At 35.5% G+C, this 26,256-nt stretch overlaps 1 protein-coding gene across 1 annotated transcript in view; it reads left to right on the forward strand.

Moving 5' to 3' along the window:
• Positions 1 to 11,631: 11,631 nt before the first annotated feature.
• Positions 11,632 to 26,256, forward strand: part of LOC145594152 (uncharacterized) — a 45,743-nt gene continuing 31,118 nt past the window's right edge. Inside the window, exons 1-3 of the mRNA XM_081650489.1 lie at positions 11,632 to 11,659; positions 12,190 to 12,705; positions 19,312 to 19,473. Of these exons, the coding sequence (XP_081506615.1) occupies positions 11,632 to 11,659; positions 12,190 to 12,705; positions 19,312 to 19,473 (706 nt within the window). The remainder of the gene's footprint in view (positions 11,660 to 12,189; positions 12,706 to 19,311; positions 19,474 to 26,256) is intronic.

Consider the following 26,256-nt stretch of genomic DNA (forward strand, 5'->3'; position numbering starts at 1 on the left):
CCTATCAAACTTTCTGTTGTTCATCATCTTTTTGAATCTTCTCACTAGCATTTCCATCTCCTCCTCATCAACTTCTGAGTCTATTGAGTCTTGAGCCTTTAGAGCAAGACTTTGGTTCTTGGAACTTTCAGCGTTGGAACTCAAGTTAAGTTCATGAGTCATCAATGATCCTTCTAGCTGTTCCATATTGAACTAGGTAAAATCCTTAGCTTCCTACATTGTAGTAACCTTGGATCTCCAGCGTTCATATTGTGGTGGGCTCATCAAAATCTTCCTAGCCTGTTCATCAATAGGAATATGCCTACCAAGGGAACTCAGTTTATTAATTATATCATTAAATCTAGTAAACATTTCTTCTATGGTTTCCTTTAACTGCATTTCAAACCTTTCATATCTAGACATCAATAAATCAATTTTAGAACGTTTTACCTTATTTGTACCTTCATGAGTTACCTTTAGTAGATCCCAAATCTGTTTAGCAGACTTGCATCCCATGACATGATTATGTTCATGAGGTCCACAGTGTAAATACTTTATAACTAAAGCATTCAACTTAGGTTTCTAATAGTCTTCTTTATCATAATCAGAAATAAGTTTAGGAACTACCTCATTTTTCTCATTGGTTAAAGTTACCTAAAAATCACCATATTCAATTACACGCCAAACCTGGTAAATTTCACCCTTGATGAAGACCTCCATCCTGTTCTTCCAGTAGGTGTAAAACTTACCATTAATCATAGGTGGTCGTTGGGTAGAGTAACCTTCTTCAAGTTTCTCCTTGTAATTCATCTCTCCTTGTGAACTTACTCAGCAAAGTTATCTACTTGCACGTGAGAACCGTGCTCTAATACCAATTGTTAGTTGAGACGAACACTACAAGAGGGGGGGGGGGTGAATTGTATGTGAGTTCCTAGTGACTACTTTTGCGGAATATAAAACAGAATATAAAGGAACTTGCAAAGCACACAGGATTTTACGAGGAAACCATCTAGGGCCCAACTGGAGGTAAAACCTCGACCCTTCTAAGGGATTTCCAAAACCAAACCACTTCATTATAATAGGGCTAAACACCAACAAGTTCCAAAATGAACTTGCTACGCAGTAGGACCCTATCCTACCCAATCTAAGTCCCACACATAGATTCACTCGTACTCCCAAATTATACTAATCACAACTTCACACTGGAAGCTCTCACAACTGTATGTAATGTTAAATTCACACACTCATCCAATAACCCAACCAATACAAAATATATGACACCTAGTATATGATAGGCAAGCTATGCACGAAACCCGAAACTAATATGACAAAGTTATAAGCTTGGAAAACTTACACAAATTAAGCACATAGATTTCTTCACGCAAAAACTAACAAAAAACTTTGTGAAATGAGATCTCTACTATTTATACAAGACTAGCTTGTATAGCAAGTAGGGTTTTCAAAATATAATAAAGTTAATTTAACTAAATCTCGGTTTTAAGTAAATCCTTTTCAAAGAAAATCTTTTCGGAAAATGAGATAAAGAAAGATTTATCGATACTTTTCGATAATCAGATTTTAAGAAATAAAAAATTTAAAATCTTTTCTTAAAATCTATCCTTTTATCTTTTCCGTTTTAATATAATTGCCAACCATCTTTGTCACGCTTCTAATAGGTTTCATGCATATCCTACTTAACATATTTAACAACAAATATAGAAGACAAATTCTTAACTAAATTAATTTTGTAATTGTGGATTACTTGGGCTTCATGCAGACTATGACTGAGTTCCTGCTGTCACTTGTACTCCAGGTCTCAACTGGAATTTCGCAGGCTAAGTTCTTTCCAGAACTTACTGTCTTCAACGCAGACCAAGTTAATACCTCAACTTGATGTCTTCAAGTTCCTGTTAGAGAATGTTCCTAATAGGGAACTTAGTTCTTGTTAGGGTACTCTTCTTCTATTTTGATTAACTTTTCTTTAAAGGTCTCTTCATGTCTTCTTAGCTTGGGTTACTCTTCCACCACCATGGTCTACTTCACCTGTTCTAATCAAACACTCTTAAAGCTTTATTAGTTGAGTTTGCTTTAGTTTAAGTCTATCATCATCAAAACCTTTAAGCTTCAACAGTCTAGCTCATGCCAAATAGCATGTAATTTGCCGTAGTATACAAAAACAGTCATTGACTTGGTCTGCTCTCACTTGGCAAGCGAAGACCGGAGTTGCTGGATACGAGGACCATTCGTTTGAGCATAAATCTTCCTGATATGGTCCTAAAATGGCTCGACCTCCTTGAACTTCGACAAAGAAGATTTAACCTCAAGGCCAATGGTATTCGAAAGCCACGAAATTAACATGGCATTGATTACAAAATTAAGTCGATATAGCATCAACTAAAATTTGTTGCTATTCACCAAAAATTCATTGCCAATTCTATTTAGCAACGAGTTGGAAACAAAAATTTGTCGTTGCTAATAGGCTTGTTGCCATGGGATTTTGGCTACCAGCTGCAAAGCAATTTTGTTGCAATATTGCATCCATTTAAATATAGTTTCCATGATGGTTGCTGTTTTTGGTGCATACGTTGCCAACTTTGGCAACAGATTACCATTGGTTGTTGCTAAATACAGCAACAAACTTTTAATGTTAGTTCCTAAAATAGCAACAAATTAGTAATGTTGGTTCCTAAAAATGGCAACAAATTATTAAAGTTAGTTCATAAAAATAGCAACAAATCATAAATATGGGTTGCTGTCAACACTACAAGACAAAACTCAATCCCTATTAGCAATTCAGTTCAATTCGATCCCGTCCTTTACCAATCCGAAACCTCACTCGAGTCAACTTAGCTCGACTTCGCATGTAAGACTCTTTGTATCCCAAGTCTCAAGAATCACAGTTAGTAGGCGTCGAACTTGTGACCTCAAAATCACATGGTGAATCTCTTACCAACTATACCAAGTATCATTTGTTTACTTCTATGCATATAATTTATAATAAGTGAACAAAATATTAGAGACGAAATTGAAAATTTTGTCTCTAAATTAGGGAAAAAATTAAAAATCTGTTTCTAAATTAGAGACGAAATTGAAATATGTTTCTATTTGATGTCATTATAACAACAAATAATAAGAAGAGTGTCTTCAAATAATTTTATAAATAATAGCAAAAGGCCTACATATAAATTAACAACAAAATCTAACACAACTTGTTTCCAATGGCAACAAATAAAAAAATTATGTTATCATCTAGCAACAATAGTTTAGCCGACTTGTTTCTAAGGGCAACAATTCAAAGATTCATTGCCTTTGTTTGTTTCTAAATCAATACAAATAAAATATTTGTTGCCATAGTTTGGTATTACTAAATAACAACAAGAGAAAAATATGATGCCATCTAGTAACAACTAGTAAGACAATTTGTTTTAAACAGGAACAAGTCAATAACATTTAGCCATAAATTATTAAAAAACTAAAGTATAAAATGTCGCATTTGATTAGGCAATGAAAAAAATTATATTCGTTGGTCTTTAGCAACGTTTTAAAAATCTGTTGCCAAATTAAATTTCTAAAAAGCTTTTATTTTTGTAGTGGCAGTCAAATCAGACTTGGTGCATGGGGGTTTTGGTTCGATAATCGTTCCATCTAAAAATTCAAATTCTCTTCTTGCTTCTAAAGAAGTCTTTATATCAGCTGCTCATTCATTGTAATTGTCGCCTTTGATACGAGTAGGTGTAATGTAGTTCCCTGGATGATCTTGAGGACGACCAAGATAATAGGGAGAGTTTGGTTCGATTTGGCAACGGTGGTGTTTCATCCCCGGCCGTTGTTGTTTATGTGACCAAAAAAATCAACCTGCTCTTAATACCATGAAGAAATAGAATTATAACGACTTGCCTTCTTATTAATCACACTGCAAAATATATGAGCATTACAATCTTCCTTAACCCTAGAATCAAAGATAGACTAGAATCTTACGAAGTTGAGTAAAATATATAAGATAATATTTGCTAAAATATATCATCACAAATATAGAATCAAATAATATACAATCATTTCTAGCCTCCTTCCTTGTCGGCCACCGCAGACCCAACACCCTTCGTCATCCATCAGTAAGCATATTTCTCCCCCACCTCGACCACTTGATTTTTTTCCCTCTCCCACCGCCAGGCAGCGCCAGCTATCCCCCATATTTAAAACCCATATCTTCTTCCTCTCTTCCCTGCAACCCTCATCGACCAACTATCCTACCGACCAACCCTCTTGTCTTTGATTTTGGGTTTGTTGTTTGGGGGATTTCGTCATTATTGGAGCCTGAAGGTGATGAAAATGGTAGATTGATGGCTTGGGTGCTGCGGTTAGTAGTTAGGGTGCTATGTGTGGATGGTGGGTGGGTGGTAACTGGGGTGTCACAGACCTATGGTGGCCGAGTAAAGGGTTGGGGCTTATAGAGTTTGGGGCTAACGGGAAGAGTATCCTTGTTTTAAATTATTGAAACACAATATTCTTAAAAAAAAATTGTTAATATTTTCTTTTAAAAAAACATGCTACACGTGTCCGGTTTACCTAATAAACAAGTTATTTATCCGTCACGTTCTATTTTGAACAGATGCACCCCAAAAGTCATATTCTCAGATAATTAAAAGTTCGTTTTATTTTTAGGAGATTGGCCAAACGTCGTTTTTGTTCTTGACAATTTTTTCTAATATGTAAGATTAGAGATTGATTTTTGTATAAGATTTGATTCATTAACATAATTTTTATTCAACACATAAAAGGACACACCAGGAGATTACATGTGTCATTGCTGGTGTGTCTTTTAATATATAGTTTTTTTTTATTTTTTCTTTGACAATAGCAAATTACAAAGATATAAAATTAAACATAGTTCTAAAGGGTAAGACGACATTTCCTAGCGATGTCATCTGCCCTTTGCACTTGGTCCCTTTGGACTTTTAGGATTGTGCACCTTTGAAACATGGCCCCCACTTCCCTGATTTCTCTTATCATCCAAGTTATCGAAACATCTTTACCTGATTCATCTTAAGGTTGTTAATGAGCACAATTGAGTCCGAGAAAATGAGGATTCCATCCTTACCTTTCGATCTAGCCCATTTCATTACTTCAAGGCAAGCCCAAGCCTCACAATGTAAAGTCGAGGTTGCTACTCCATATTTGCCCCCTTCAGTAGCTACAGTGCCCTGAGTACTCCCCATGACTACCCAACCGACCCTTGCCCTTGTAGTTCTTTTGTCCCACGAGCCATCTATCCCCACAATGAAATCATCATAACCATTCCTTTCCTTTCCTAGTTGCACAACATTGAACCCCGGGGGGATGAAGGGATCTTCCCCAGTGATGTGTCTATTATTGTTACTGATCTCTTCACTTTGGCAAAAGTTGTCATGGTCCTGCATTGCCAAGTTGATAAATTCCGAGGCAAGGCTTCCTCCCCCATTTGCTCCGTTGAAGTTTCGAGCATTCCAAGTCTTCCATAGACCCCACAAAGTAGTAATAAATTTAATGCTACGGGTGCCATACTTACCATCCTCGCTATAAAATAGCAGGATATAGTGTTGGATCCACCTCCTCAAGGATTCAAACCCAATAGAATCAGAGCAAATTTCTAGGGAGCCATTCTCCCAGACCTCCTTTTCTAGAGGACATAGTCTAAAAAGATGTTGGCTATCTTCTTCCTCCACCCCACAAAACTCACAAGTCTCTTCTACTTGTATGCCTCTTCTAGCTAGATTACCTTTTACTACAATACCATCATGAAAAAGGTTCCATATGAACACCTTCCATTTGGGTTGGATATTCATCTTCCAAATAAGCTTTATAAATTTCTGTTCATCTAGAGAAATAGTAAGGTGTTCGATTCCTTGTTCTTTTACAAGGAAATACTAGCCTATTTTGACAGTGAGTTTAGCTGACGGATGGTATTTCCATTATAGGAAGTCATCATACATAGAGAAGGGGAGTCCATTGCTAGAATTGACCTTGCACTATTCCAGTCAAAACCCTCCCTAACTTTTCCCACCTTCCAAGCAGCCAAATCCTTGTCTATAAAATCTTTAACCTTCCACCTTAAAGATCCTTCCAAAGTTTGACTTGAATTAGCAATAGGTACTTCTCCATTGACCCAAGGCATCCCAATGGCTCTGATGCTTTCTCCATTTCCCACATTCCAAGCAAACCCTTTCTTGAAGATGTTAGTCACTTTTTGCAGACTTGACCTTCCCATCAAGGGGCATCCTACCCTTTTATAAGGCTTTGCTAAATTACAAACCCCACAAGGTTGAAACCCTATATGAACTCTTAAAAGTAGAAGTTGTGGGTTCAGGTGCATCCGAGTAGCTTGCTTGAATAAGAGTGCATCATTTAGGGCTGACGTACCTCTAATGCCCAGGCTTCCCATACTCTTAGGAAGCTGAATCGTCGCTCTATTCACCTAATGCATCCCCTTATTCCCTTTATTAGACCACCAAAATCTTGTGATAAGGGAATCAATCTTATTTGCAATTCCTTGCGGCAGTTTTAGGCATTTCATGACATGAGCGGAAATACTTACCAAGACCGTATTAATTAAAATTAGCTTGGCCGCTTGAGATATGCTCAAGGTTGCCCAAGAGACCACTTTCTCCGACACTTTGTCCACCAAAAATTGAAACACAGAGCTTTTCTTCCCTTGAATGTCAATTGGGGATCCCAGGTGAATCCCCATATTATCAGTTTCATTCATAGAAAGACTCCTTTTTAGAGACACTCGGAGGCTTGAATCGAAACCTGGTGAGAATTTGACAAAGGATTTTTGTAGATTCAACTGTTGGCCCGAAGCACTACCAAACTTGTGAAGGATGTCTTTGATGCAGTTACACGAATCCTCTATTGCTTTAAAGAAAAGCATGGCATCATCCGCAAAGAAAAGATGCGAAATCGAAGGGGACCTTCTTGAAATCTTTAAACCCTTAACTTGATTTATATCCTCTGCTAAAGATAGCATTCTCGAAAGGATATCCATACAGAAGATGAACAGGTATGGTGATAATGGATCCCCCTGCCTCAGCCCACAATTAGGAGAGAAATGACCTGAAGTTTTCCTGTTGATGACTGCCTTGAAACTTACTGTCGAGATACATTGAGAAACCATTCTGATCCAGTGGCTAGAGAAACCATAGGCCTGTAAAACCTTGAGGAGGAAAGTCCAGTCTACCCTGTCGTATGCCTTTGACATATCAATCTTAACTGCAGTGTAGTTCGAACCCTTTCTTGAATTTATTAGGTGCATGAGCTCGTGACTTAGTAGGACATTGTCCTCCATGTACCTCCTTGGGATAAATGCATGTTGATTTTTAGAAATCAGTTTTGGAAGGATTACCTTGATCCTGTTGACAAGGCACTTCGAGATAAACTTGTATATTGTGTTGCATAAATTGATCGGCCTGAATTGATTAGCCACTTTTGGAACTTTGACCTTTGGAATTAGCACCAGGAGAGATTGATTCCATTCTTTCAACATGTTACCTAATTTCAAAAATCGGTGCACACTATCTTTCACCAATTGACCTACCTCCTTCCAGTATATATGAAAGAAGTCAGCTGTGAACCCATCCGGCCCTGGAGATTTCGACTTATGCATATTGAACATAGCCTTTTTAATTTCTTGGTTAGTGAAAGGCTTGTCAAGCCATTGCTTATCTTCCAATGAAATAGAGGGAATATCCATCTGTCTTAGTTATAGATCAATCTCTTCCCCATGCCTATCTGGGATAACTGGATTGTAGATATCTTTGTTGGACGATAGAACCACGCCCTCCACTTCCTGTTGCCCTTCCACCCAATTATTATTATCATCCTTCAAAGTTAAAATCTCATTACTCAACTGGCACTGTTTCACTCTTCTATACATTAGGGTTGTCGGACAATCCCCATATCTAACCCAATTTGATTTCATTCTTTGCTTCCATAAATAAAAACTTAGTTGGTCCTCCGAAATGCGATGGTTTATTAGGTGAATATAACCATCCCCTTCTTGAACCGAGCTAACATTCAAACCCGTGCTTCGTAGTTCTTTTGTCGTTTTCCTTCAATTTATACCCCAACTTTTTTTGTTTTCCAAGCACCAATATTAGAGTTTTGTTCTTACCATACTTAACTTCCTAGAAAGTTGGAACATATACGAACCATGAAACCCGGTCTTCCAAGTAGTTTCAACCATTTCTTTTATTTACGGAAAATTGAGACACCAACTTTCAGTTTGGTAAGGCCTATTTGATGTAGTAGCATCCAAATGAGAGTGATAGGTGATGGTCGCATGATCGGAGCAAATAATTGGTTCATGAATAATTCTCCCATCCGGGGAATGATGGAACCAATCTTCCGTTATGTATGCTCTATCAAGCTTTTCAAGGATAAGCTCATTCCCTTCCCTTTTGTTGCTCCAAGTAAACCTTGGTCCGGAGAACGGATCCTCCGTTGCATTGCTACTAAATCTCCAATCAAGGAAAGCATCAATTCCCCTAATCTTAGAGGACCCTCCCAATTATCATTCCCACTTTCCACTTGGTCGAAGTCCCCTATTATCAACACATCTTTGAACTCCTCCAAAAACCATTGAAGTTGTTCCCATATTATTCTTCTATTTTCTACTTGAGGCTCACCATAAAGAAATAGTACATACTTGGAATTTCAATTAGATTCATTGATCTTACAAAGGATGAAATTTTTGGAAGAGTATAAACATTCAACTACATTACTAGACCAACATAAAACTAGAAGCCCTCCACTACTTCCATCCGAGTTCCAACCAAAATTTGAAGTAGGGTGCAAAAGATCTAACTTACTAGCCGCACTAACATAGTCCATTTTAGTTTCCGATAAAAACATAAACATAGGTAGTTTAGACCTAAAGAGCCACACTATGTCGGGAATTGTAAGGGAGTGTGGATCATTGAAACCCCTACAATTCCACGCCATAATCTTCATATCTCTTTAGGGGGTTGGCTTGGAAAAGCCACTCCACCCACGGAAGAGATTCTCACCGAATCAAGTAACATCACTTGCAAATCAACATCCATATCATCTCTAACTTCACGATAAGCCGAAGTCACTTCTTAACTCTTTTGCCTCTTGTAAGAAGATGCCGATGACGAAGAAGATATGCTTTGGTTCCTTTTGTTTCTCCCCCTCTTTCCAATATTATCATATATCTCAACCCCGAACTCACGAGCCATGTCCGGGTCCGAGATAGCCTTAGAAGCAAACCGCTTACCCCCATTCTCATCTTTTAACCAAATAACAAATCCCCCTTTTTCCGACCAACGGTGCAATCTTTTGAGCCTTTTCCGCTCAACCCATTCATAATCCGACTCACTAAACCGGATCGAATCACCATCACAAGAGTGAGGGTAGTGACCAATTGCTTCCCTTATCCTCTTTTTTGTGTTGGCACTATCATCATAATTAAACAAGTTAGTGAAATTAAACGAACTAAAATGCGAATCCGATACCGGAGAGTTAGGTGGATCGTGTTCCGTCAAAGGAAGATTCGGCAACCCCCCTAAATCTTCTTGAGTCAGCCGCAAGAAAGGAGCGGAAGTAGCCCTGCCAGTTTGATGAATAACCCGGATTTCTTCTCGCCTAGCATGTCGGATTCCAAGAGTTAAGATAGTGCTTGCTTGCATTATTTGTGCAAACTCCTCATCCGAGAGATTTTCCTCTCCTGTTCTTAATTGTGGGAGCGTAGTTGGGCTGAAAATATCAGTTGGGTCAGAGAAAATAGCCTGAGCATTATCCCTTCTTGGCTGCCTTGTTTCGTCCCCACCAATAGCAGCGTGGCTGCCTTCAAAAACTGCCAGAGAAAGAGCCCAGTCCGATATCCCTAAGGTGTGGAATATCGAACGTTGAACCCCTGAATATTGGCCTTGCTGGCGGAGTAGGAGAAACCGGAGCTAGCTGATTTTCCGCCCTAACTAAACCCAGCCCAACAAAGCCTATCCCCGAGTTCCTTTGCGGTGAATTTCGAGGCCCATCTTGCTCCATATTTCCATTGACATTCCAATCCGAGTTGCTCAAATTAGGGTTTGCTTGACAAGGTTGAGTAAATTCAGCATATGGATCCTCACCCAAGCCCAACCTCCGTCCCGGAGATAGGTGAAGATCCGGTTGTCGAGCAGCACCATCTCGTTCTGTTATTTCTGAATCTTCATTTGGCAGCTCTTCTTCTCCGGTATGATAGTGTTCACTATCATCACTACTCGTAGGAGATAATGGTTGCTCGTAGGGATGGCCCTCATTAAAATCCCATTCCTCTCTAGGTACCCTTCGATGAAAAACATCATTCTCTTGCACCTCATGAATTCGCAGATCAACACCCGAGTGGCGAAATCTATATCTGTCTGGCAGCCCTTGAATACAATTAAAGTAGAAGGGGTATTCAGCCGGGCCATACAACACCCTAACCCCATCAACTTCCACCTCGTCAAGTCGTCGTCTCACCCTTCTTCTCGCTGTTCGTGGGTGAAGGTAACAGAATCTAAAGATACCCTCGTATCTTAGATAAGCCCAGATCACTCTATCTCCTTCAATAGGGATGAAACACCCTGGAATAAGTGGGATCGAAAGATTCACAAGAACACACGCCCTAAGCTCAGCGTTAATTGGCAGATGAGCTTCTGTTTGGTCGATAACTTCGACATAGCCTACATGTCTCAAGATTTGTCTTGCCCATCCCATAGTGAGATAAGCAAGAGGTAGCCTATGTACTCTCACCCACAACCTAGTGAGAGAGAAATTCATTTGGTGAGGGACGTAATCCCTTTGATATCTTCTGAAATTTATTATCCTTCCATCGATAATTGCTGTGTTAGTTTGATTCAAGCTAGTGAGATCTTGCCCACTCCTGCATTCAAACAAGTAATAGTTTCCTGACCTATGGACTTGGATTTCCCCATTCCGAATCCATCTCAAGTTGACAATATGCTGCACAAATTCTTCCGGAGGAGGGTGCGGGCCTACAAAGACCCCTATAACACACGAGTTAAAATTAATAGCACAATCATCCAGATCAAAATCTGGTGGAGGAGGTATAAGGGGACCTCCTCTTAGATCTAAATTGTCACGCTCATTATGAGCATTTGGGAAATTTCTGTTGTCGTTCATGAAAAAGACAGAACAGAAGAAGTACAGAAGAAATTTAATGAGTAGAAGAAAAGACAAAGAAGAAGACAGAGGAAGAGGATAAGTTAAGTTGATGTGGGAATAATCTGAAAATTCCTTCACATTTATAGCCAAATTCAAGTTCTTGAGAGTTGTAGCAGAGCAAGCATGGGGAACAAAACTGAAGCAATTTAATATCTACTCTTTAGCCGCCTCTAGCTAGCTAATATCTGCACCATTGACAGCCAAGAACAAAAACTGCTGGCCAAGTATTGGTTGCATGTAAAATAGGCTGCGCTCAGATAACGAAGAGTAGGCAGCAGCTAATTAAAGAGGAAAATTTTCCTGGAAGCCGAGAAAAAACCACAAAATCGAGACAAACTTTGTTGGAAGAAGGAGAGCAGGATTGGGAATCCAAAAAAGACAACGGAAGATAAAGGTTAAGATCCTTATCTATTCTAGAAAAGGTAAATCAAATAACCCTCAGCAGATTTAATGAGTAAAAGAGAAGGGGAGATTGAAAGTCAGATTGCTTTACTACTTGGATAAGGAACCCTAGTTGAACTAGGAAAAAACTCACTTCTAGTGAGAGGTGCTCTCAAATTTAGAGAGAGAAAGTTATTGATTGATTGAAAAATGATGAAATTCTAATAAATCAAATTGTCTTACTTTGTACATGTTTACATGCAAACATAGACTAGGGTTTATAATGTTCAGCTATATTGTTAAACTCATTTCATTTTATCATGTTCTTCATATTAAATTAAAGCATTAAAAAGACCAACACTTCTATTAATTGTAGCTTACAATTAGAGCACTTTATAACTGAAAAGTGTACCAGTTTTAAAAATTGATGTGATATAAAACACGGTACCAGATAATATATAGCTTGCCATTAGAGAGATCTAGACATTACTAATGATCTATACTTTATTTATTTCCTACAAGCTTAATTCGTATGTTTCCGCAAATTGCATCTATATCATGTAATTAAAAATTCTATTTCCATATTTATTTAATTATTTATTTTGTGCTATCTGGCCCTGCTTCTAGTTCATCCACGTGCAAGAGGGCGGGTTGAGAACAATGTAAATGGTATTGGAGGATACTTACCATTGTATAAAGCAGCGCTTAAAGGCGATTGGAATGAAGCGTCGAGATTTCTGTATAGAAACCCGGGGGCATTGACGGCTAAGATCACCATCGCCTCAGAAACAGCACTTCACATTGCTGTAGGGGCCGGACAATCTTTTGAGTTTGTGGACTCACTGATAAAAAGGTTATCTCCTAATGACTTGAGCTTAACTGATCAAAATGGGGAGACTGCTCTTTCAGTGGCTGCAATAGTTGGCAATGTTGCAGTTGCCAAATTACTGGTAAACAAGAATCCCGACTTGCCTAATATTGGTGGCACTTTCGGCTTTCCTGTCCATAGGGCTGCGCAGTTTGGCCAAGAGAAAATGATTCGCTATCTATTAGACGTTACTTACTGTGGAATTGACCATAGTCCTTTAACAGGCTATTATGGAGGTCGACTTCTGTATTACATCATTACTGCAGAGTTATTCGGTGAGTTTTTATTATTACTAATTTTAATATTAATTTTCTAAAATCTTATGTTACTTTCAAACAAAAAAATTATTATTCAAAAACTACATATTAAGATGAATAATACAAGTATGTTTCGGTCCCGTTCTTTTCACCTTATTTTTGCTGAACTGAAATTATTTTTACTAAAAAAAAATTATATTTACTGAATTTAAATTATTTTTACTGAACTTAAATTAATTTTACTAAACTAAAATTATTTTTACTGGTTTTATATTATAATTATTCTGTAAGAAAACTGTATTTTACTGAATTGAAGTTATTTTTACGGAACCGAAATTAATTTATTGAACTGGACTTATTTTTATTGAATTGAAATTATTTTTACTTAATATTATTTTTTTAAGGTGACGAGAATAGGGTCTTACTATATCTAGTACCTTGTAAGATTAACTTAAATAAACGGGAGAATACAAATTCATGGAAAATTCGTTAATGGATATCTAAATGGTTGGCATAAAAAGTAACTTTTTTTTTTCTTCCTCCTTCTCAGTAACGTGTTTCTTAGAAATTGGAATTCCTACAAAAACAAGAGAATTGAGTTACCCACCTTTATCTTGGTCACTAAAACTTCTTGTGTTAAGTAGTTAAAGTTGTTATAAAGTAGTTACACAAAAAATGGAAATTAATTCATGAAAAACAATTTTCTTTAGTGCTAACCAAACAAGATAATGGAAATTAATCCTTCCGTCCCTAATTATTTGCTCCATTGCAAGTATTTGGGTCAAGATTTAAAAACTTAGACAATAAATTTAGCTTAAATCCGGGTATACAAGACTATAATAATTGTACATCTTTTGTACAGTTGCCTTGCAATGATCAAAGGTAGTTACCCCAATACGTTCAAAAGTTACCTCAATATGTATAAACGTTACTCAATACTATACAAATAAAAGTTATCGGACATACACTTTATTCAGTTTATTGGTATAGTAGTACTTTTTAATTAGGAAAATGTTGTAAAAAAAAAAATTTACAACCTTTGAATGGTTCATTCGCCAAAAACAAGTTAACCTTTTGATTATTTCTAAATAATACAACCTTTATGGGGCTTTTTCTTTAAATGAGATATAACCGCTAGTAACTTGGTTAACAGGTAATACGGAACACGTGTCAAAATTTATTTGTATTAATTTTAATTTATATTATTTATCGAATGTTTTTAAGATATAATTTAATATGTGAAACCTCCTCCCCCTCCAACCAACCCCTTCCACAGCGGCCCGACCCTTGTCTTATATCTCCCAACCTACAACCCTCTGTCGGCCCCCTAGCCCCCATCCCACGACTGGCTGCCAACTTTTGACGTCCCCACCCCTCCTCGACTCTCACTAACCACAAAAAACCCACAAAACCCTTTCCCCCACCGCATAAACCCCCAACCTCCGCTTCCACCACCCTTGAAAACCCTAACCACTAATGTTTCGGGGGCGGGGAACGGCGAATGGGGGTTTCAGGTTTAGGGTAGGGGGGTTTCATGGGTTTTTCCGTGACAGGGGAGTTGGGTTACATACTTACATGGGCAAGGAAGGTTTTGTGACGTGGTTAAGGGTCGCGCGGAGAGGGTTTGCAGCATGGTGGGAAAGGGTGGTCGGTCAACAGGACGAATGGGTTGGCACCGGTAAGGTGTGGAGTGGCGAGAGGAGTTGAAGGGGTAGCTAGTGATGGGGAGGGGGTGGGTTTTGTTTTAATTATTTTAATTTATAATTTTTTTAAAACGAGTTAATTAACTACGTTTAAAGTTTAAATTAGGAGTTAAATTTTTTGTTAAACGAATTTATAAAAAAGAAAAACATGTTTACTTGTCATATAGGTTGTAGGTAAAAAATCTCCAAAATGTTGTATTATTAAAAATTAATCGAAAGTTGACTTGTTTTTGGCGAAATGCTTAAAGATTGTATTATTTTTAACAATTTTTTCTTTTCTAAATGACTTAAAATCAAATCTTAGAGATTAAAAGTAATTATATTACCCTTATAAACCTTATCTTGTTGCCAATTTACTTAGATTCCCTTGTTAATGCCTTTATAAGAAAGCACTACTAGTAAGAAACTATGACTATGGATGCCATAACAAAATGTGTGCATAAACAACTGATATAAACTGAATAATATCATAAGGTATAGTATATGTGAATTCTACTTCTAATCTTAGATTAATATACTTCTACAATGCATTACTTGAATAATGGAAAATATCTTTTATATAATTCTCTTTCCATAAATGGAACCAGAACAATATCCTAAGTTATACCTTATATGTGAATTCATTTATCACTCTATATGTCACAATCAATTATTATACTTAGTATTTAAAAACTCAAATCAAGAAATACACAATGTCTCACTCCATTCTATTACACTACTTCTATATCTTTTTTCCAACCTAATGTGCCACATGTTTGATGTCTTCTTACATTTTTAATTATTTCTAATTCTTTCATTAAACTTATATTTTATTTTTATTGGATACCCACAATAATTTAAATCAACTGCACTTCATCTCCCACACATAATTCATCTTCATCTTGTATCTTTAATTCAACTCTTTTCCTTTTCTCCCACCACTTTTTTTTAAGCTACATTTTAAATCAAAGTCCTAAAAATTTAATTTCTTTAATCATGTTTTTGGTTCCACATTACACCCATACTGATTTATTGGCATTTCTTCACTTATAATCTCTTAATGTAATTGTCTATGAAACTAGTGCATTGCACGTGCCAGAAGGCTAGTTTCTCTTAGTTGGTGCTAAAAATATGCTACGGACAGAATAATCAACTTTTGGAAATATTAAACATTCGCCAACTAATGGAACAAGTTTAATAATAAACATTGGGAGTGTCTTGAGTACCATTTCAATTGTTCTTGATGATACTCACAACGCTCATCCCCTTAATAATAAATTAAGCAATTTGCCAATCTAACCAATTACTCATGTATACTTACAACAAGAAAACTAAATAAAATAAAATCTTGTTATAGTAGATATATACATGTTTATGGGTCTTGAAGCTTCCTTTGTCAACTCATTTTCATTCTCTCGTTTCTTAAGATTTATTCAAGATGTCTATCACTTTTCAAGTACATATAGTAACTGTTATTGGACAAAGGAAACAATTGATAATAATATTCTATATAAATCAAATATGGGCTTAAATCATCAGCATAAGTTTTTACCTAAGATGGTCCTCTAACATGGTATTAGAGCTAAAATATTCAAAAATCATCCACCCTCCTTTCAAATGGAATATTTTGCTATGGGTTAGAGGAGACCCATACTGAATTCACATTCCATTGAGACTCAATATATATATAATTGAGATCATGTGAGAGCCATGGTGAATAATAGGAACTAGAAACCAATTGAAACCTTTAATCACGTTACATCGATCCCACAGCTCACATCTCACCCGTATTCATTAATAACATTTTCGTAATTTGGCAAATTTGTAAATTTTTTTTTCAGCTTTTTAACTTCAAGTCTTTAAGGCAATTTCATTTACTTTTACTAATTTTTCATTTAATTTTTAGAAATGAAACTGGAAATCACTTTGTAAAGTTGAAATATTAAATATCTTGATAATATCCATTGTTATATTTTATTTTATATTATCCTAAAAAAAACTAATATATATATTTTTCTTACATATAAGATTATTAATTTATAATTAATATAAGAGTAGCAGATTCAAATTACGTATTATCATCTTTTTTAGTGAAAATACATCAAGTATGCATTTTTTAATTTTCTCATGTATGGAGTTTATTTTAATAATATATTTATCTCTAAAACTACATAAATCAAAGATATCCTACATAAAAAAAAATAATATGTATCTTGTACAATATGGTTTTGATAAATGGTATTTGTGTGTTGATTTTGCATTCAGGCCTAATTATATGTCCTTAAAATTTATTAAAAACCCGCAAAATCTTTCAGGGCACAAAATATATATATATATATATATATATATATATATATATATATATATATATATATATATATATATATATATATATATATATATATATATATATATATATATATATATGTGTGTGTATATGTGTATATATGTATACGTGTATATATATATACGTGTATATATATATATACGTGTATATATATATATACGTGTATATATATATATATATATAGGGGAAGGCTCTCGTGAGAATTTTTCTTATGTGAGAATTTTTCATATGTGAGAACACTCTTTATGTTCTAAATTTTTCCTCATATGTTCTAAATTTTAAATCTGATGTTCTAAACTTTTTCTTAGGTGTTCTAAATTAAATCAAATTTTCTAATTTAGTACTCACATGTTCTAAACCATAAATTAGTTAAGTTTGATGTCATAAATTTTAAATAACTTGTTCCAAAATTTTAACTTATATGTTCTAAATTTTAAAACGTGTGTTCTAAGAATTTTAATCATATGTTCCAGATTTCAAAGCATATGTTCTATTTTTTTATTCGTATGTTCTAAATACTTTACTCACACTTTCTATATTCTATATTAGTTTGTTCATATTCTAAATTTGTATTCACGTGTTTATAATCTTAAATCAGATGTTCTAAATTTTTATTCACATGTTCATAATCTTAAATCAAATGTTCTAAATTTTACTAGTATGTTTGAAATTTCATAAAGCAAATTTTATAAATTTTTAATCACTTGTTCTAATTCTTAAATCAGATGTTCTAAAACTTATTACTCACACAAATGTTCTAAATTATTACTCATATGTTCAAAATTTTAAATTGAGTTACATGCTCTAAATTTTAACTCGCATGTTCTAAATTTTAAAACAGTTCTCATATAAGTATGAATTCTCACATATGAAGCTATTCTCACCGGATCCCTCCCCTATATATATATATGTGTGTGTGTGTGTGTGTGTGTGTGTGTGTGTGTGTGTGTGTGTGTGTGTGTGTGTGTGTGTGTGTGTATATATATATATGTGTGTATATATATGTGTGTGTATATATATATATATATGTGTGTGTGTGTGTGTATATATATATATATAAAAATTAGGTATTTTTTGAGAGCATTAATTCGACGCGCCACATAAGTAAAGGAATTATTTCGACCAATTAAAAATTAGATTTGTATTTTATTTTTGAATTAAAAAATTCACTTCCCACCTAAGTAAATGTAACAAATGAGATTTAAGAGTTTTCCACTTTGTTAAAAACAACAAATAGTGATTATTTAAGATTTAAATTATTTACAAAACATATAACTATCGTTTTTTTAAGAACAAAAAATTATCTTGTCCTTATATATAGAGAAAAATTTAGAAGTTTCCTTCTAATTTATAATTGTCAAAATATTTTTAATGGGATAATATTTTGAAACAAAAGGAGTATGTTAAAAACGCATAAGCAAAGGAATTATTTCAACAGTAAAAAATAGATTTGTAATTTATTTTTGAATTAAAAATTCTAATCGCCACACAAGTAAAAGTAACAAATATGGTTTGAGATTTTAAATTCAAGTGCCAGGTAAAAAAAAATAAAATAGCGAAAGATAACTTTAGTGTTAAAAAAAAAAGTTATCTTATGGTATTAAGAATTTTATCCAAACATCCAATGAATGTGATTCATAAATATACAAAATCTTAAATTAAATAAAAAGATTACAATTTAATTAAAAATTAAAATATAGCAAAATAACGAATGTAATATTATATACTTAAATCATAAAAAACAATTGTCTATTCATAAAGAAAATAAAATTTACAACTTTGAATAATTATACAATAAATGAATGAGATGGTTTTATCAGATATTTTATTTTTTTTAAAAAAAATTATTTTTCAAGATTCACAATAAAAATGATTTTGAACATAAGTAACTATTGTGATTTTTAAAGTTCATAGCGATCCACTCATCATAATAACTAAAATCGTGCATCGCACGAGATTACATCTATTTTATACTTTAAAGGGTGTTTTTTCAAGATATTTCAAAGCGCCACATAGGAAAAAAAGTTCTTCCTTTGTTTTTTTAGTGACATTATGACTTTTACATTATTCACAAATTACACTTTGATTAGCTTTTGTGATTAGATACGATAAAATATAGTCACCTGGAATTTTGTTTGAATCATTTAATATATATATTTTTAATATACACTTCTTATAATTTTACAAGGTAGAGAATTAGAGATATTAATCGTTAAAATAGTATATTGACAAAGGCGATAAAAGAAAGGTGTGAACTAAATAAAAGCGGAGGCAGTATTACAATATTTTTAAGAATTAAAATATTCAATCACCACATAAACAAAATAAATGAATAAGATTTAAAACAAGTGTCACCTTACTCACGTATGTATAAAAAATTTGATAGTTATAATTTATCCTAAAATATAAAATACTATCTTTAATATTAAGAATATTATCTTAATATATTTAACATTAAGTAATAAGAAGATTAACAAAATCACCAAATTTACCAAAGATAATTTAAATAAATAAAATATTTGTTTTAAAACAATAAAATATAGACAGTTTTGTTATAGTATAGAGTATGACTAACATTATTCGAACTTTAAACAGATATTGCTCTTGATTTGGTTGAACGGTACCCCGACATTGCTACAGTTGGTGGAGAAGGAATGGAATCCCCCTTACATGTGTTAGCAAGAAAGTCCCATATATTCCCAAGCGGATATGATGTCTCATCATACGTACCTTTTTTTCATCAGTCCTGTAACCGTGGTGAGTTCTAATTTTTTACCAAGTGTATTGTTTTTTATTTCCATGTAATGATAATGACCGCTATTTTTCTAGGAAAGATTGTGTTTGGGGTTATTCTAATTAGGTGGGTTAACAGTGTGGTTTGTTGTGATTTGGATCCCAAACCGCATCAAACTGCAAAATTGCGGTTTGGTGCAGTTTAAACCACACTGTAAACAGTCTTAATTCTAACATGTTAATTTTAGGACTACTCGATTTTAAAGGTAATTGTGACACTTATAATTATAATACATTGGTTCTTTTATAAATTTTAATAGTAATTATTTTTTTAAAAAAGTACCCTCCTCCACTACATACTAGTGCCCCAGACCGCCGTCTACCGCCCAACCTACCACTATTGACCACCTCACTTAATGGTCGGCCATTAAAGACCACCCCTCTGGTCATTGATTAAGACCAACCCAAACATACCTACCCCAAAATCCCATCCCAACCACCTAGCCTAAAACCCAACAACATCCTATTAACCTAATAATGAAGAAACCTTGTTGAAATCCACCATACCCACCTCGAATCTCCACTCTAGCCACCAAAATATCACCATATGTACTTGAAAGCAAACCCTAACCACTCAAATTACCCTATCAACTTTGAATCAACTTAATTAACACCCACTTTTAAATCCTTGAAAAAAATGGGAGAAGTAGAGGTAGCGTAGGTTCAGGGAGATTGAATAGGGCCAACAGTGGGTATAGCAACATAATATTTAGAACCTACTAGGCCATACTAGTCATTATATAGCAACATAATATCATATATTATAAAATTACCACATAATAAATCACTAATCATCTTTCCTAAACTACAACATCGGATGTTCATAATTAAGGAAACATGACACTTAAATATCTCATATTTTAATTATTATTACTGTAATTAGATAATATCTTATATTATTCATGACCAATTATAAAATATCATATATTTTAATTTAGGTTGGAGATAGAATCAAATAATTTTTTAATCGTAAAAGATAAATCATATATATCCTCAAAGATTATCCTAAAAAATTTAGGAGATCCTATCCTAATTACTAGTTAATCACAAATTTTTGAATCAATTACCTAAATATTTATGGATAATCACATAATCGAGTCAATCTTTATCTTTTCAGAATCTTGCTCAATAATCCTTAAAATATTCAAAGATTTTAAAACAAATATAGAAATTCGAAATTATCTTAGATAAAATAAACTAATAATTTTAATAAAGAATTTTTTTTTTTTTTTTTTTTTGAAAAAAAATCTGGAAATATCGTGATTAGCTTGCTGCCAGTCACTTCCCGGCCGCCGCAACAGCTGCCGAAGTCCGACCACTTCAGCAGCCTACCGCAGTAGCTAGCATTAAGCCCAACCACCATAGTGATGAGTTGACGCAATTGTTAACCACCGCAGTTGGGCCGAAGCCCGACTACGACATTCAACAGAGCAACAACCAACATCGTTCGAGATGCTCTCCCGTGATTGAGCACCCTGCTAGCCACACGCAGCTACTGTCGCAGCCAGGCCGTAGCCCAGCTGCAGCCACATCCAGCCGCGCAGCCAGGCGGAGTGTCCAGCCACGCTAGCTTGCTTGGGCACCAGTAGGCAGCAATACAACAATTATACGCTCCTACCACTGCCCTCCCTTAGTTGCACCTCCTTTATCGCCCTCCGTTCATCCGACCACCACAGAAGCCACCATGGCCCACCAGTTGGTGGTTCTGCCACCCAGTCGTGGCTGTTCCCACTCAATGCTTGATTTTTTTTTTTTGAGACATAAATCAATTTCAAAACATTTGCCAAATTAATTTAGTGATCTAATTAATTAAACATAAACACTTTAATGCCTAATTAAAATTAAAATTAATCCAAAATCTCTATTTCAATTAATTTGGGGCTTTTCATACAATTTAATCTATAATTCACATAAAACCCTTTAACATGAATTAATTAATCACACACAACAATTTTATGCATGAATAATTAAATAAGATCAAATTATATGTATTAAATCATTAAAATTTGAAAATCATTAGCATTTATAATACATCAAAATTTTCAAAAGTGATTAGGGCTTTTAGGGTATAATTATTTGGATTTTGCTAGGATAATTGAGCAATTTAAATCACATTTAACCAAATTCCAAAACTTTAAATCTCCATTTAAAATAAAGATTAATCCATTATTAGATTATTTTCCCTCTTAATTGAATTAAAATTTGTGGACATCAAAGAATTAGGATCAAAATGCGTAAATGCAATAGGCTAACTGATGCCACTATAGGGTTTTAGGTACAATAATGCGGAATTTCACAAATCATATTTGTTTGCCCCTAAATAGGATCTACAAGCATAACACATAAAAGTATCACATAATACATACCTTTGAAGCTTGATTTCCACAAGCGATTAACTGTCAATTAGGGAGATAATAGAGCCCCAACCGTTGTTCCTCTACTTAGTCCACGGGATAGGATTGAACCTCCACTACTGCTAGTTAGTTGATCATACGAACACTTCGAACCACCTTCTACGGAGAGGGGAGGAGAAAACTGATCCACGAACAACCACGACCACAACCGTGCACCACCGTGCACCATACATGCCACCTGCGTATGTGGACGTGAAGGAGGAGAAGAGAGTATGTGCGGGAGGCTTTAGGGTTTGGTTGCTAGCAAGTCTATTCTCAATTAACTGCCAATGTGTTGTATATCAAACCCTAGGCAAGGCCTATTATTATACATCATATGTATAATTAGAGTCCAAACCAAGCCTACAATACTCTCCCTTTAATCTCACATGGCCGGCCACTCCATGAAGCCCAATAATGGGCTTCTTTCTTTTTGTTGAATCCCGCACCCTTTTGTGTAATCTTATAGGATCCATTTTATTGCGCATTGGATTATTGATAAGATCATTGATCACATCTAGCAACAATCAATGACGACCCAAAAGCACGAACTTAATATCTCCATAATTTGATCCATTATATATCTAGTAATTGCACTTGACGAAGACATAAATCCTTCAATACCCCTTTTGTAGACTAGGCCGCAAGTGGGTCGCAGGGGTTTGTACTGGACCGGAGCTTAGATGCGGTGTGGACTGATGTCCATTAGGAAGCGGAGAGGAAATAGGAAAGCTGCGTTAGCTGGCGTGGGCCATATGGAAGACAAAAGTGGACTTGGGTCATCATCAAGAAAGAAGTAGTTAGAATTTTGAAATTGACTCAAGTTTTGAAAGAGGAATTGAGACTCATTAAATGTGACATGTCAAGAAATAAAATCTTATTTGTGGAAATGTCAAGACATTTGTAACCTCTTTGGTTGGTTGGGTACCCCAAGAAAACAAAAGTGGTGGACCTAAGATCCAACTTAAAAGGAGTTGTAGCTTAAAGGTAGGGGAAACAAAGATATCCAAACACCCTGATGTGATCATATGAAGGTATTTTGCGGAACACACTATAAGCGGGAATGTCATATGCTAATGCTTTGGTGAGAAGGATGTTTAGATGATAGGTTGCCATTTCTAGAAGGGGAAATCGAAGCATTAATTAAGAGGGTTTGAGAGATGTTATTTAGAGTTCGAATCATGTATTTGACCTTCCCATTTTGAGAAGAAGTGTAAGGACAATTAAACAAAAAGACTAATCCATTTGTGACACAAAATAATTTAAGATGGTCATTGTCATATTACTTTAAAACTATTTTATGGATCGTTCAAATTGGGTGGCAACATATTGTCTAAGATTGAGAAAGGATTGAAAGACTTGGGATATATATTTCAAAGATATTGTCCACACAAAGTTAGTGAAATCATCCCATAAAACACAATAGTATTTGTGACCATCAATGCTACGAATTGAAGAGGTTTATAAATCAACATGAATATATAATCTCAAAAGCAGTAGATGCAGTAATATTTGAATTTTGAAATGGCAAACGCACATGTTTTCCCAATTGACAAGAAACACAAAATAGATCATGCTCCTTATTACAAAAAGTAAAATTCCAAGGCCTAAGAAATAAAGTTAAAGTTGAATTTCCAAGGTGCCCAAGACGATCATGCTAAAGGTGAGATGAGGCAACAGTGAGAGAAGTAGCAAGGCAAGTAGATGGTGTGGTGTGTGTGGTAACTGGTTACAAGTCCCCCAAACTATTGCATCTCATTATTACTTTTCCCGTACGAAGATCCTTCACAGAAAAACCAAAAGGATCAAATTCGCTTGACAAAGAATTATCAGAAGTGAATTTTCAGTTAAAAAATAGATTCTTGACTATTTGAGGTGGCAATAGAACATCATGAAGTTCAAGGGGCGGTTTTGGATATGGAAATGTGGTGTGACCATAACCCGTGACTGGAATGCGATTACCATTACCAACTAGAATATGATTATTTGTGCTCAAATAAAATAGGGGCATGAGAGTACTTGAATTGTTCGTCATATGAGATGTTGTACCCCCACGCATCAAGAGTTGTCTTGTGGCAAGGTCATAGCGGTAAAGGAGTTGCCTAGCTCGGTAGGTGTCATAACGGGCTCGTAAGTGGGAGCCGTAGGTGCTGGAAGCTGGGCTTGGTATCCCTGTTGCGGGTATTGTACCAGATAAGCAGATTAGGGTGGTTGAGATTGTGATGGTGGTGCGGTGGTTGTAGCAGCAGATGACGAGTTTTGTGCCACAAAAGATTGCTACGTTCCTTGGTCATTTGACTGTTGGGATTGCTCAAGAAGGAGGCGGGAACGTGCAGTTTCGAAAAAAAGAAGTGGATATGTTTGGTGAATAATCGTTGCCACTGTATCATAATCAGTATTGACAAGCCTAGAAACAAGTCTTTTCACCAATTTTTGTTTCGTAATCGGTTGATCGATGGTCGCAAGTTGATCCTTGAGGTTCTTTAATTGCTGACAATAAGAGCACACTTCAGAAAAATTAGACAAGTGAAGGGTGTTAAACTGATTTTCAAGACACACTACTCTTGTGGAAATAGTCCCATATATCAATTGTTTAACAATGGAGTCAAGAAAAGCTATAGTTTTGTCAATGTAATCTTGGAGTCAATGTGATCAAGGACATTAAAGGCATGGCAATGAACTTCGAACAATTCTACATTTTTACCGAATTAGAGTTTTGCACCTTTTCCCGATCAAGAATCAAAGGGATTGCATTCTTGATATTGTTGACGGAGAGAGCGGGGTGGAATTCCGTCGAGGATGGAGGAGGTGGTGGCGGAGTTGCATTGTCCTTGGCATGGGTAGTACGTAGTAGGTGGTGCGGCTATGAAGGCTTGATAGTGAACTGGAAGCAAGCAATTTATTAAAAGGCATAAAGGAATTAATAGTACTGTCAAAACGGTTTGACAGTTCGGGTTCGGTTCGGTTTGAAATCGGTTCGGTATTAAATCGGGTCGATTTAAAATCGGTTTTAGAGTCTTGCGGGTCGGTTTCAGTTCGGTTTAAATAATTATCGGTTCGATTCGATTTTGGTTATTCTTAGGCGGTTTTAATTCGGTTTGGGTTGGAAACAGTCCGGGTAGTAAATGGTTCGGTGCAGACGGGTCGCGGTTTGTTAACGGTTCGGTACAGTTTTATTCCAGGTTCAAACAGTTTCGAGTTGGAAACGGTTTCGAGTTAGAAACAGTTCGGTTCTTTTTCGGTTCAGTTTATAACTAGTTTGATATTTTTTTTCAGTTTAGTTTTTAAATGGATCAATTCATTTTCGGTTTAGTTTATAACTGGTTCACTTCTTCTACGGTTTAACTTTATTCAGATCGGTTCCATTTCGAGTTTACAAAATTACGGTTCGAGTCGGTTTTCGGTTTCAAAAAATTGATTGTTTATCAAATTGTTTGGATTTGGGCAATTAAATGGTTTTGGTTTGAAATTTGATAGTACTTGCTAACCTTTTGTTGGTTAACAAGTTTTATATCAAGTCGAGACTTCATCATTTCATAAATAGGCATCATATTATATACAAATTCTCAATGATTTTATAAATACATAGCATGTTCTGTTTCACGTTTAGCCATACTTATCTTATTGGTTTGTAGCCGATTCATTTATAAGCGATCCGGTTGATAAAACGATTCGGTTTGCAAGCGGTTTGGTTTATATACAGTTCGGTGAAAACGGGTCGCGGTTGTTAAGGAGTAGGTGTAAATGGTTTTATCCCGCTTCAAACGGTTTTGGGATAGAAATAATTTGGTTCTTTTTTGGTTCGGTTTGATTTCAGTTCAGTTTAGAACTAGTTCGGTTCATTAACGGGTTCGGTTCTTATACTCTATAACGTTATTCAGATATGTTCGGTTTCAGGTTCATTCACATACGGTTCGGGTCGGTTTTTTATTTCAAAAAAATGGATTTTAATCGGTTCAGTTCTCATTGGGTCGGTGTCACAGTCGTTTCGGTCGACCTAGGCAAAGCCGTCGACCACCCCGAATAGGCGCGCAAAGCCTTCGGATTCTTACTTGCCCACATGAGCAAGTGTATGCTCGGTTCGGAACGGACGAGCCAAGTGAGGCTAGAATAGCTCACTACCATGCCTAGGGCATGTGAGGTTAATATAGATGGCCTTCCAGTGCTTAGGCCATGGTGCTAGCCAAGCCATAGTTGGCTAGGCCATGGGCCTTAGACTAGCATGCGCGCGCGCGCACTAAAAAGATTCCTGGAGTGTTTGTTTGAGCAAAACTCCATAACAACCTTTGATACTTATTGAGGGGACTTATTGGACCCTAATAGATCATATATGGCCTTAGGGTCAAGCTTGGGT

The sequence above is a fragment of the Chenopodium album genome, chromosome 19 (assembly GCF_948465745.1).
Source record: "Chenopodium album chromosome 19, dcCheAlbu1.1, whole genome shotgun sequence".
Classification (NCBI taxonomy): domain Eukaryota; kingdom Viridiplantae; phylum Streptophyta; class Magnoliopsida; order Caryophyllales; family Amaranthaceae; genus Chenopodium; species Chenopodium album.